The 13,968-nt window shown below is 44.3% G+C and overlaps 1 protein-coding gene across 1 annotated transcript in view; it reads left to right on the forward strand.

The window, feature by feature from the left end:
• The window catches only part of adgra1b (adhesion G protein-coupled receptor A1b), a 537,318-nt gene that overhangs the window by 296,169 nt on the left and 227,181 nt on the right, over positions 1 to 13,968 (forward strand). Inside the window, exon 8 of the mRNA XM_078564920.1 lies at positions 10,247 to 10,411. Within this exon, the coding sequence (XP_078421046.1) occupies positions 10,247 to 10,411 (165 nt within the window). The remainder of the gene's footprint in view (positions 1 to 10,246; positions 10,412 to 13,968) is intronic.

Raw genomic sequence — 13,968 nt, forward strand, 5'->3', positions numbered from 1 at the left:
AAAGTTTGTAGAAGTTGAAAGAGGACTTGAAATACAGAACCAATAAAATACAGAACTATCAGAACTTCCAGGATATGATGCTACACCCAGCAAATTGGTTATGATACTGATCAAACATAAGTTCAACCCTTCAAAAACTGTATTACCAAAACAGTAATTTCAAAAATTTGTTCCAAAAAGTTTGTTCCAAAAATAATCAATAAGTAATGTTCAGTTTAGTGGATATTTTTAGCTTTACTTGGTAATAGTCATCATTACAAGTGCATAAAAATTAACTTTTATTATCCTATGTTGTTATGTTGAGGACTAGTCTCAACCAGAATGCAAAATGCTTATTTAGGCTTTAAGCACAGTTTATAATCGTCTCTTCTTTAAATACTGAATAACTCTTACAAATGAGAAGCAGAAAGAAGTGTGGTTTGTTCTTCTCTAAGAAATGGCATGTGACCTCAAGATTTTACCATCCTGTGTATGTATCTTCGGTCCTCTTGAAAATATGGCCACTCGGAATTGATCTATTAATTCATCAAGAGAAAATTTTATAATATCTCAATAGCATTGTGCCACAGCATTGCCAGGCAATGACCATCTCCAACAAGAGAGAATCTAGCCATCTCCCCTTGACATTCAGTGGCATTACTATCACTGAATCCCCCATTATCAACATAATAGGGGTTACCATTAACCGGAAACTGAACTGGACCAGCCATATAAATATTGTGGTTACAAGAGCAGGTCAGAGACTGGGAATTCTGCTTTGAGTAACTCACCTCCTGACTCCTCAAAGTCTGTCCACCGTTGACAAGACACAAGTCAGGATGGAATGCTCTCCACTTGCCTGGAAAAGTGCAGCTCAAACAACTCTGAAGAAGCTCAACACCATCCAGGACAAAGCAGCCCACTTGATTGGCACCCTGTCCACCACCTTAAACATTCACTCTCTCCACCACTGATGCACAATAGCAGCAGTGTATATCATCTACAAGATGCACTGCAGCAACTCACCGAGGCTCCTTCGACAGCACCTTCCAAACCTGTGACCTCTACTACCTAGAAGGACAAAGGCAGCAGATGCATAGGAACACCACCACCTGGAAGTTTGCTTCTAAGCCATACATGATCCTGACTTGGAAATATATCGCTGCTTTTTCACTGTTGCTGGGTCAAAATCCTGGAACTCCCTTCCTAACAGCACTGTGGGTATACTTACACTACATGACTGCAGCAGTTCAAGAAGGCAGCTCACCACCACCTTCTCAAGGGCAAATAGGGATGGGCAATAAGTGCTGGACTAGCCAGTGAAGCACACATCCTGTGAGTGAATGTCTAAAAAAAATTTCAAAACAACTCATTTGAAAAGTCCCTCAAATGTTCACATCAGTTAATCCCTGATGATACAGTGATATATGGGATGGCTGTGAAGAGTTCAGCAACTTGAACCACTGAACCCTTCTGACTAAAGCAGGCTGTTGTGGTTTTTGGGAGTAATTTACATGTGATGTATAAAGCAGTGTCTGTGACTCCAATTTGCCTGCTTCCATTGATTATACTTTAACTTGTGTTCAGCCCGAATTCTGAATCAATTGCTTTTGGAGGAAGGTTCTGGTGAATTGACTTCCCTTAGCAAAGAGGGTATATCATAATGATCTTAGAAATAACAAAAAGACTTTTACTAATAAAAGTAACTATAGAATAGAAACAGCACATTAAAGACCAAAGCCCTAATGTTGTTGTTGGAAAATAAGGGGACATGTTAAACTGCTAGGGTTGTGTAGTTCTGAAGGATTATACTTAAGCTCTGGTATTAAGATGTTTGCTGGTTCATAACTGGATAACTTGAGAGATGTGCTGCGCATCTCCCTTTGAGGTGAAAAAAATTGTAATTTTTGTTGTGACTGCTTGACTGGTCAGTGCAAGTTTCACGCCACTTAGAAAAATTATACTTACTGATCCCGACACTGAATTTTGTTTTCCTAGCCTGTGCTTCCCTGGTCATGAACCTGGTCCATACAGAACCAGTGCACCAGTGTCGCTGAAAACCAAATGGCAGTTTCAAATGTTGTTTGCAAAGCATTTTTTACTAACCAAAAGTTAGGTTCATTTGCATTTTGTGAACTAATAGTTATTGCAGTGGAGGGCAGATTTGTTTGAAGCTGCATTTTCATTTGTAGCAAACAAAATTCTTCAAATAGGAATTAATTAGGGGCTTCCAAAAGTACTCCATAATTTGGGTAACAAAGGTTAATTGATTTAGAGATAACAAAGGAAGTGTGATTGCACCTCATGAGTTGTATTACCCCCTGTCTTTACTCGGGAACTTTATATAAAGGCCCAGGCAGTTCGAGCTGGATGTCAGAAGAGACCTGTCTTCACCATTTCCACTTTACAATGCCAGGGCAACCTACAGGTAATTTTAGTAGTTGGGACAACTCTTCTAATAGTTATGAAAGTCATCACTACATTAAGCTTTTATGTAGCTGAACGTAGCCAAAGAGGACATATGCCACATCAGCAAGTCTGCTCTTCATAGGTACCTCAGGTAAGTAAGAAATTCCAGACAGTAAACCCTCACATTAACGTAGTTTGACGCTGAGTGTAACACTACTGGTTGCTGCCTATGATCCTGCTTGCTGACTCTCCTGCTGGCCGACCCGCTGGTCACTGCTGACCCTCCCGCTCGCCGACCCTTCCGTTGGCCACCTCTCCAACTTGTGGCCTACCTCCACAACTCTGCAAAATGAAGCTGCTATCACTCTGTAGGTTGCTTCCTGCCTCTCGCTGCTCATCTCCTGAGCCCTTGCTCACAGTGAAGGAGAGGGAAGCGACAAGTGGGAGGGTGGGCGAGCGGGAGATGAGGCAATCGGGAGGGTCAGGGAGCGGAAAGCTTGGCCAGTGGAAGGGTCAGGGAGCGCATTCGGCTCTAATTCAGAATCCTGGCTGAACGAGCCAGAGGGTTGGGGACTGGGAGAGACAGGGAGCGGAAAAGGTGGTGAACAATAAAGACTGTGGGCTGAATTTTGCCGTCAGTGAGCAGGGGGCGGGGCCCCGCTCGCCAACGTGCAAAATGACGCAGGACATCCCGGTCCATTTAAACCCTCAGGAAGGCGGGAGCACAACAAAATCAGCTGCGGGCCCGCCGACCTGTCAATGGCCAATTGAGGCCATTGACAGGACCATTAAAACCATTAAAGGACCTGCCCGTCCAACCTTAAGGTTGGTGGGCAGGCCAGGAGCCCAGGCGGGGAATAGAAAAAAACATGAAACCTCATCCACCGGCGGGATGAGGTTTCATGTAGGGATTTAAAAAGCTGAATAAAGTTTTAGTGAAATTTATTAACATGTCCCATCTCGTGTGACATTGTAAAGTGGGAAGTAAGTAGAAAGTGTTAGCATATTTCTTTAATATATTTAAATTGACTTAATTTTAAACGTTATTTTGTTTATGAATATAGTAATTTAGCAATGAAGACTATTTAAAGTTTTTATGTCTTTTTTCCTCATGGGAAAAGTCCCAACTAAAGTTTTTACATTGGTTGTAATAAGAAAATCTAATTCGCTTAATGTTGTTTCATTTAAAGTTGGCGATGTCAAGAATTCAGGAACAATGTTAGGCAAGGAATTATTATATTTTCAAGGGGTAATGCATTCATCACTCTCTTTAGAAAGGGAATGTTGACTACCTGGATCAGGTGTGGACCTTTTAATGCTGGCTGAGTTGTAAAGAGTGCCCAGCACAATAGATGGTACCAGTATGTCCCTCAGGGCTCCTCAAACCAACCCCATGATCCATTTATGACTGGAAAGGGCATCTATTCTATTAATAATAGAATTAATGTGCGGGTGATGTTGGAAACATCAGCTGGCATTTTACCAGCCATCTGGAGACCTGCTGGGAGGCGGAAGTGCTAGTGAAATGGCAGCAGGAAGTGTCAGGAGGGAAACCAGGTGCCTTCCTACCACCACAGGATAGTTTTAAAGATGGTAAGAGCAGCAGCTTGGCCGCCCACTACCAGATGGATGGCCAATTAACTAATTTAACAGGCTAAATGACAGATATTTTATGACCCTGCCAGCATTTTAACTGCTTCCTGGGGATTTTTTAAATTCATTCACGGGATGTGGGCTTAGTTGGCTGGGCCAGAATTTATTGCCCATCCCTAGTTGCCCTTGAGAAGGTGGTGGTGAGCTGTATTCTTGAACCGTTGCAGTCCATGTGATGTAGGTACACCCACAGTGCTGTTAGAAAGGGAGTTCCAGGATTTGGACCCAGCAACAGTGAAGGAATGGCGATATATTTGCATGTCAGGATGGTGAGTGACTTGGAGGGTTCCATCTATCTGCCGCCCTTGTCCTTCCAGATGGTAGTGGTCATGGGTTTGGAAGGTGCTGTTGAAGGAGCCTTGATGAATTTCTGCAGTGCATCTTGTAGATGGTACACACTGCTGCCACTGTGCGTCAGTGGTGGAGGGAGTGAATGTTTGTGGATGGGGTGCCAATCAAGCAGGCTGCTTTGTGCTGGATGGTTTCAAGCTTCTTGAGTCTTGTGGGAGCTGCACTCATCCAGGCAGGTGGGGAGTATTCCATCACACTCCTGACTTGTGCCTTGGTGGACAGGCTTTGGGGAGTCAGGAGGTGAGTTACTCGCCACAGGATTCCTAGCCTCTGACCTGCTCCTGTAGCCCAGTATTTATATGGCTAGCCCAGTTCAGTTTCAGGTCAATGGTAACCCCCAGGAGGTTGATAGTGGGGGATTTAGTGCTGGCAATGCCAGTGAACATCAAGGGGCGATGGTTAGATTCTCTCTTGTTGGAGATGGTCATTGCCTGGCTCTTGTGTGGCACGAATGCTACTTGCCACTTGTCAGCCCAAGCCTGGATATTGCCCAGGTCTTGCTGCATTTGGACATGGACTGCTTCAGTATCTGAGGAGTCACAAATGGTGCTGAACATTCTGCAATCATCAGCGAACATCCCCACTACTGACCTTATGATGGAAGGAAGGTCATTGAAGAATCAGCTGAAGATGGTTGGGCCGAGGACACTGCCCTGAGGAACTCCTGCGGTGATGTCCTGGAGCTGAGATGATTGACCTCCAACAACCGCAACCATCTCCCTTTGTGTTAGGCATGACTCCAACCAGCAGAGAGTTTTGCTCCTGATTCCCATTGACTCCAGTTTTGCTAGGGCTCCTTGATGCCACACTCAGTCAAATGTGGCCTTGATGTCAAGGGCAGTCACTCTCACCTCTTGGCTATGTTTGAACCAAGACTGTAATGAGGTCAGGAGCTGAGTGACCCTGTGTGAGCAGGCTATTGCTAAGCAAGTGCTGCTTGATAGGTTGATGACCCCTTCCATTACTTTACTGATGCCTGGAATAGACTGATGGGATGGTAATTGGCCAGGTTGGATTTGTCCTGCTTTTTGTGTACAGGACATACCTGGGCAATTTTCCACATTGCTGGGTAGATGCTAGTGCTGTAGCTGTACTGAAACAGTTTGGCTAGAGGTACGGCAAGTTCTGGAGCACAAGTCTTCAGTACTATTGCCGGAATATTGTCAGGGCCCATAGGCCCTGACGGGAGGGGAGACCTTCCTTTCTGGCCTCTCCATGGCCTTTGAGATGCCACTGCTGGAGGGAGCCACTCTTCCAATTGCCATGGCCTGCCTGTCTGGCCTGACACAGAAACAACTATTCCTACTTACCTGTGAGGGCATCTCAAGATGGAGGCACCTTTTCCCCTTGCAGCCGCCACTTCTATTGGTGGCACTTCCGAGCTGCTGGCCCTCTGATTGGACTGGCATCTCGGAAGGGCAGGCTGTTGTCTTTAATTGGATGTCGGTCCTGGCAGTGGCTTCTTAATTGGACATTGCTGGTAAAATAGCCTCTGTGACCCCACTGCACACTGGCATGGACTCAGGACACGCAATTGGGCAAAGCATAGGGACCCATGGCTTGCTGATAAAATTCTGGCCATCAGCAGTGAAATCCTTATGAGATATTCTGGTGGTCATCATGATGCATTCATTTTGCATAAGTGCACCATTCCTACGTAATTTGAAGACACAAAAAGTCTAGATGATAGCTGCTTAGAAAACAGGGTTCCTTTCTGCAGCTCTGGCTGATGATTTTCCTCATAGAGCAGCAGCTGCCAAGACCCATCATGAAGTACATGCCTTAAATGGATCTCGTGCTGTAATGCTGAACCGCAGATTCTGCTGCACAGATCTTTCACGGAATGGTCCTGCTGATTGCCTGAGCAAAAGTATCTAGAGGAACCACATCTGCTTTTGTTATACAATGTTTTCTGTTCAAAGAGGATTAATGTGGCTTTTCCTGAAAAAGCTGTTTGGACCAGATGCACCAAACTCATTTACTTATAGGTGAATGTGACTGTCACAAATGATAATTATACTGCTTCCCTTTGGTAATACTACATTGAGAGTGTCTACTTTTTCCTAGCTTTTTGCTGCATTAGTAAATAGCCATGGTCCACAAAGGATATCTCACTCCATTTGGGTTACGTATAGCATGAGGGGCACACTCCGCAAGTGTGGGGCAAGGCAAGGAGGCAAGCCTCCACGAACTACCGCTGCATTATAGTCTTATCTTAGAGAAATACAATATCGTTGTTAAACAGAGCCTCAAAAAAGGAAAGAAACCATGATATGGCTCCTTGACAGTTGATACCATGAACAGTAACTGCTGAAATTACATGACACTTTTTCAATCCTTTAAGGGGGCTGCCTGGGGTATATAGATGTCATATCATCCTAAGGGAAGTTGCCTTCTCTCCCCTCTATTTATAAAAATACTTTTGGTGTAAAATAGTTCAGTAGCTATTTCCATTCAGGGCACACATAAAGCAGTCGACTCTGAATCATAACACTGATGGTGTCTATAAACACTGAATTCAGCTGTGACCATGAGTGAAGAGCGATAGGGGAAAGTCTGAATTATAACAATGATTTAAGTATAAAGGCAACACTTCACCTTCTTCATTTTACCACAATTAAAGCTGAAATAGAAATATATTATGCACTGAGTAATTTGTGGGGACTGAAGAATGTAATGTTTGCAAGGGAGTTGCAAATCTTCAGCTGAAGTGAGGCAGCTATTATGTACATGGAAATGTGATTCCTTTGGATTTTTCATTGAGCCATCTTCATTTTTCATTGCAAAATTGTGCATTCCATAGGGTCCTGTCTATGAAAAATATCAAAGAATAATTATTACAAGTCCATTTGATTGACTATTTAAAGGGAAATAGTTATTAAAAAAACTAAATTCTCAAAGCAAACAGAATGGTGTTCTCCTCATTTTGTCTCCAGTTTTTTGGTCAGTTGGACAAACTTTTTTTTATCAGTTTTTCCACTGTTCTTGATGGTACTATTACGTCATCATGGAAACATAGAAACTAGGAACAGGAGTAGGCCATTCGGCCCTTCAAGCCTGCTCCACCATTCAATATGATCATGGCTGATCCTCTATCTCAACACCATATTCCCACTTTCTCTCCATACCCCTTGATGCCCCTAATATCCAAAAATGTATCAATTTCTTTCTTGAATATACTCAGTGACCCGGCCTCCACATCCTTCTGTGTTAGAGAATTCTACAGGTTCACTACCCTCTGACTGAAGAAAGTTTTCCTTATCTCAGTCCTAAATGGCCTGCTCCATACCCTGAGACTGTGGCCCCTGGTTCTAGCCTCCCCAGCCAGGGGAAACATCCTCCCTGCATCTAGTCTGTCTAGCCCTGTTAGAATTTTATACCTTTCAATCAGATCCCCTCTCAGTTTTTTAAACTCTAGCGAATACAGGCCCAGTCGAACCAATCTCTCCTTATACGACAGTCCTGCCATCTCCGGTATCAGCCTAGTGAACCTTTGCTGCACACCCTCTATGGCATGTATATCCTTTCTTAGGTAGGGAGACCAAAACTGCACATAATACTCCAGGTGTGGTCTCACCAAGGCCCTGTATAACTGCAATAAGACATCCTTACTTCTGAACTCAAATCCTCTTGCAATGAAGGCCAACATAACATTTGCCTTCCTAATTGCTTGCTGCACCTGTCTATTTACTTTCATTGACTGGTGTACAAGGACACTCAGATCCCTTTGTACATCCACATTTCCCAATATGTCACCATTAAAATAATACTCTGCCTTTCTGTTTTTCACACCGAAGACTATAGCTTCATTTTATCCACGTGATACTGCATCTGCCATGTGTTTGCCCACACACACAACTTGTCTAAATTTCCCTGAAGCCTTCTTGCATCCTCTACACAACTGACAACCCCATCCAGTTTTGTGTCATCAGCAAACTTGGAAATATTGCATTTGGTTCCCACATCCAAGTCATTTATATATACCGTGTATAGCTGGGTCCCAAGCACTGATCCTTGCGGTACACCACTAGTCATTGCCTGCCACCTGGAAAAAGACCCATTTATTCCCACTCTCTGTTTCCAGTCTGTCAACCAATTCTCAATTCATGCCAGTATATTACCCCCAATGCCATGTGCTTTAATTTTGCCCACTAGCCTCTTATTTGGGGCCTTATCAAAAGCCTTCTTGAAATCCAAATACATCACACCCACTGGTTCTCCCTTGTCTATTTTACTAGTTGCATCCTCAAAAAACTCCAATAGATCAGTTAAGCATGATTTCCCTTTCATAAACCCATGCTGACTTTGTCTAATCCCGTTAATGCTTCGCAAGTGTTTTGTTCCATGTCTTTTATAATAGACCCTAGCCTTTTTGCCACTACTGATGTTAGGCTAATTGGTCTGTAATTCTCTGTTTTCTTCTCTCGCTCCTTTTTTAAATAGTGGGGTTACATTGCCACCCTCCAATCTGTAGGAACTGCTCCAGAGTCTATAGAATTTTGGAAGATGACCACCAATGCATCCAATATTTCCAGGGCCACTTCCTTTAGTATTCTGGGATGTAGACTATCAGGCCCTGGGGACTTTTCGGCATATAACTCCATTAGTTTCTCTAGCACCATTTTTTATACTAATACTGATCTTCTTCAATTTCTCCTTCTCACTAGACCCTTAGTTCCGTATCATGAGGATCTTCCTCTTAGACACAAGGCAGATTCCATCATCCAACTTGCCTCAACTGAGACTTTATTCTTGCTGGCTCTCCGAGCTCATCTTGCCCAAGCTGAACTACATTGTTATTTGGTTCAGCAATGCCACAATTTTGAAGTTCTCATCCTTATTTTCATCGTTCCACAGTTGGCGACTGTGCCATGAGCTGCCAAGGTCCTAAGTTCTGGAATTCCTTCCATATACCTCTTGTTTGTCTCTCCTCTTTTAAGATGCTACTTAAAACCCAGCTCTTTGACCAAGCTTTCGGCCACCTTACCTACTATCTTCTCCTATGGTTCAGTGTCAACGTTTGTTTGATAATTGTTCCCGTGAAACGTCTTTGGACATTTTACTACCTTAAAGGTGCTATATCAATGCAAGTTGTTGTTGGTTAATCATGTACATTCACTCAAGAAAGTTGTGAAATAACAAAGAGTTTAAATTCCCTGACTGAATATGATGTGGAAGGAAAGAAAATTTTGGGAAGAATTTAGGGAACTACTTTATGCCATCAGACGCAGTAAAAATAAATTGAACTCTATTTCATTCAACGTGACCCTATAGAGATGGTGAAAATGTAGTCCTATAAAATTATACGAACTAGTTTAAAATGATAATGTTATCTTAAATCCTATTTGTGGTATTCTAGCTAGAGTGAACTAGCAGCCAGAATTAATCCTCAATTTACATTTGATTAATAGGTATGTTTAAGCTAGTGCTTCTGTATATAGTCCCTGTTTAACTTAGCCCCATAGTGGGCTAAACAATTGCAGCCTTTTAACCCTTTGAAAATTGTAGTGGCATTTCTTCACCAGGTTAAAAAGAGCAAGACTGTGGTATATAATTTATTCACAGCAAGACACAGCAAAAGCAATGTTCAATGATTCTATGCAGTTATCTGTGTTTACTTTATAAACTAAACATTGGGAACACACAGAAAATATTTGAAGTTCTGATATGATTGATAGCATGCAGGTTTTAAAAGCTCTGAGGATACTAACTAAACTGAATGTGAATGATTAATAAACCTTCCAAGGAGCACATTGACCCTCCCAGCACCCCCCACCACTCCAATTGTCAAACGCAACCTAAAAATCTCCAAATCAGTGTGCATCAAGATTTCTTTTTTTTTACATATATGCAGTGAGCTGATTCTGTCCAACATCAATGTTGATGCAACCGGAGAGTGGGAGTGCCTAATCACTACCTCACGTGGGAACAGCAGCAAGAAGGTAGAGATTATGGTGCTGGAAACAGCTGCACCATACTGTTCTGCAGAGCCAGTCACCAACAATAAAGGGGACTTCAGGTATGTAGTACACATAGCTATCAGCATGAAACAGTTAGAACTTGGATTGGTGTCCAACTTTACAAAAGGAAACTTCGTTCCAAAAATAGAAACAAAAATGCCGAGTTAGGTTGCCACATAAATAAAAGGTTATTCATGCAAAGTTGCAAATATAAAATGTTGTTGTAAGATGTTGCACATTGCTTATTGAAGCCAGTGGTTAGGGGGACCAACTCTGTAGTGGCTTCAGCGCTTCAAGACTTGAGTTCACACCCTTCCTGATGGCACAAATCTCTCTTCTATGAAATAAGTTCGGGAAAGTGTCCAAAGCAAAATCCTGCAGATGCTGGAAATCTGAAATAAAAACAGAAAGTGCTGGTAATATTCAACAGGTCTGGCAGCATCGGCGGAAGGAGAAATAAAGTTAACGCTTCAGGTCAATAATCAGAACTTAAAAATCAAAAACATGTGTGAAAGTGTAAACCCTGTTCTTAGTGAGCATGGTTTCGCAGCATAAAACTGACCGTAGCATGACACAAAATTGGTCATGTTGCTAAGATTGGTCACACTTCAGCACTAATTTTTAAACACTGCTACCTTCGAGCATGACTCCCTGATGGTGTCATATGATTGGTTAAATGTTACCTTTGCGTGCCTGAGGTGGAAGATATTCCATTTCCCACCACTAACGTACCCCAACGTGAAATTAAAAAACTGGAATTAAAATAAAATCATTTAAATTGATATTTTACAAGGTTTTCAGAGGAGGAGTTCAGGTCAGAAATAACATGTGTGTATGTGCTCTTACACTTACCCCAAGAGACTGTGCTCCCTTTCACTGTAAAGTTCCTTTCTGGGTTCAACACAGTAATATATGGCAAGTACCCCTTCTGAATAAATTCTGGTTGTGATCACAAGAGAGATACAAATAAAGAATTCTCTTGGCCATCCAGCCCATATATCCAGAAAGATATTATGGTTGTCCCATCCTCTGCCATCACAATATCCCATTGTTTTCTCAAATAGTGCCATGGCATCTTTTATGTCCATCTGAAAGAGCAGATGGGGCTTTGGGTTAATGTGCCTCATCGAAAAGACAACACTTCCAAGAACTTCCTTCAGTTCTGCATTAAAATGTCAGCCAAGATTATGTACTCATCTTTGAAGTGGGATTTCAACCAATCACCTTTTGAATAAGGGGTGAGGCTGTCACCACCAAGCTAAAGCTGCCACACATATATAAAAAAAAATGTATGGAATACTCAGCAGGTCGGACAACATCTGTGGAGAGAGAAACAGAGTTTCGGGTCACGCACCCTTCATCAGAACTGGCACCAGTGCACCCCCATTCCCCCCACCACCACCGTACCATGCTCCTCCTATTGGCAGCCAAGCCAGCCTGCCATTCTTTTGGATCTGCACCGAGGGCTCTGCATGTTCCACGGCAGCGTTGGCGGAGGAGCAGCCCAGGGTCACTCACACTCGCCCAGGAAGTTGACCAGGAGCACCGCCGTACCCTGGATACCTCGGGGCCCTCTGAAACCCTTGACAGCCATGAACATGATGGCAAAGCAGAGCATGGTGAGGAAGATGGCACCGACCAGCGGTCCCACCACCTGGAGAGTGGCCGCTGGCTCTGCAGGAAGAAGGAGGCCGAGGTCGAGAAACTGTCAAAAAAACGGGACGAGCGTTCGCGACCAGCAGGATAGTTAACACAGGCAAACTGGTTATTTTAAAGGATGAAACAAATTAACGTGAGTGAACATAGGGGAAATCTATCTTGCAAAAATACGCCAATTATATCTTGTGGATGTATTTTATAGCTTTATTTTAGAGCAGTCAGGAAAAACAAAACCTGTTCTCTTTGATTCTTTGTTACACCACTGGGAATGTAGAAGATTTATTTACAAAAGGCCATAGCTTCCAGTGAAGTGGCAATTGAGTCAGATTGCCACTCCACTCATTATTTCTTACCTTCAATTCTGACACTCCTATCTCCCTCGACCTTCTGCCTCAGGCTTGGTGAGATCTGTGCAGAGCGCTCCCTACTATTGAGGCTGTAGAGTCAAAGGTAAGTAAATCACGTCCCATTTTTTACAGCACTAGCTACTTTAAACCAGCAAAGTTTAAAGATCCAGGCCAGGAAGAAGGTAAGTATACGAGGTAAGTAGGTAGGATCTGGTGGATGGTTGGCCTGGGGGTCGGTTGGAAGGGTGTCAGACGGGGGAAGGGGATCAGTCCCGGGGGCGGGGGGAGGGGCGGTGTCAGTCGGGGGAAGTGGGTCATTTGGGGGGTGTTATTCATGGGGGGTCAATCAGGGGTGGTCAGGCGGTGAAGGAGACGATCAGTTGGGGGTCGTGTGAGTCGGTGGGGGGCTGTCAGTGGGGAGATGCTGTGCAAGTCAAAGGGGTTGTTGGGGTGTCAGTGGGGGATCGGGGAGTCCCGTGCGGGTTTGTGGGGACATGGGGGGGTGGGGTGGTCAGTACAATAGTTACCCAGGAGCCAGAAGTGGTTTTAATCCTTCTAACTTTTTCTGGGTAACTATTGATGTAAGACAGTCAGAACCATCTGGAAGTTGCGATTTAAATCGCCTTTTTGGATGGTTCCCAGTGTAGGTCAATTGTCCATCGGAAATTTGATCTTCCCGGACAATTGCCATGCAATCCTCACCTGGGACTTTCAGGGTGGGCGAGGGGAGAGGTTCACCAGTGCCTTTTTGGGTAGCCCCCAGTTACACCACCCTGGAGCTTGGACGTTACTGGCCTTTGTGTTTTGTTTATTTAACGGGCAGAATGTTATTCTCGGTGTACGGGCGTACGCTCGACATGCCTGAGTGTAAAATGACGCATGATGACGTCGGCCGAGTGTCCCGACATCTTCGCACAGTCTCGCGATATTTCGATCGGCGGGCACACACCAGATTCGGCTGCACGCCCGCCGACAATTAAAAGGCCTATTAAGGCCATTAAGAAGCTAATTAATGCCAAATTTAAGCTGCCTGTCCAACCCACCAATTGACAGGCAAGCGAAAAGGCCAAGCGGCCTTTAAGTTTTTTTTAGGAAACCTCATCCACGGGCGGGATGAGGTTTCCTAAAGCAAATAAACATCAAATAAAAATTGTATTTTTGAATTAAAACACCCCCTGCCCATTTCTCCAGCTCTGCCCTCACCCCCCCCGCCCTTTTCTCCTGCTCTGCCCTCACCCCCCCTGCCCTTTTCTCTCACTCTGCCCTCACCCCCCTGCCCTTTTCTCTCACTCTGCCCTCACCCCCCTGCCCTTTTCTCTCACTCTGCCCTCACCCCCCCTGCCCTTTTCTCCCGCTCTGCTCTCACCCCCCCTGCCCTTTTCTCTCACTCTGCCCCCACCCCCCCTGCCCTTTTCTCTCACTCTGCTCTCACTCCCCCTGCCCTTTTCTCTCACTCTGCCCCCACCCCCCCTGCCCTTTTCTCTCACTCTGCCCTCACTGCCCTGCCCTTTTCTCTCACTCTGCTCTCACCCCCCCCTGCCCTTTTCTCCTGCTCTGCTCTCACCCCCCCTGCCCTTTTCTCTCACTCTGCCCTCACCCCCCCTGCCCTT

Source organism: Cetorhinus maximus, chromosome 20 (assembly GCF_964194155.1).
Source record: "Cetorhinus maximus chromosome 20, sCetMax3.hap1.1, whole genome shotgun sequence".
Lineage (NCBI taxonomy): Eukaryota > Metazoa > Chordata > Chondrichthyes > Lamniformes > Cetorhinidae > Cetorhinus > Cetorhinus maximus.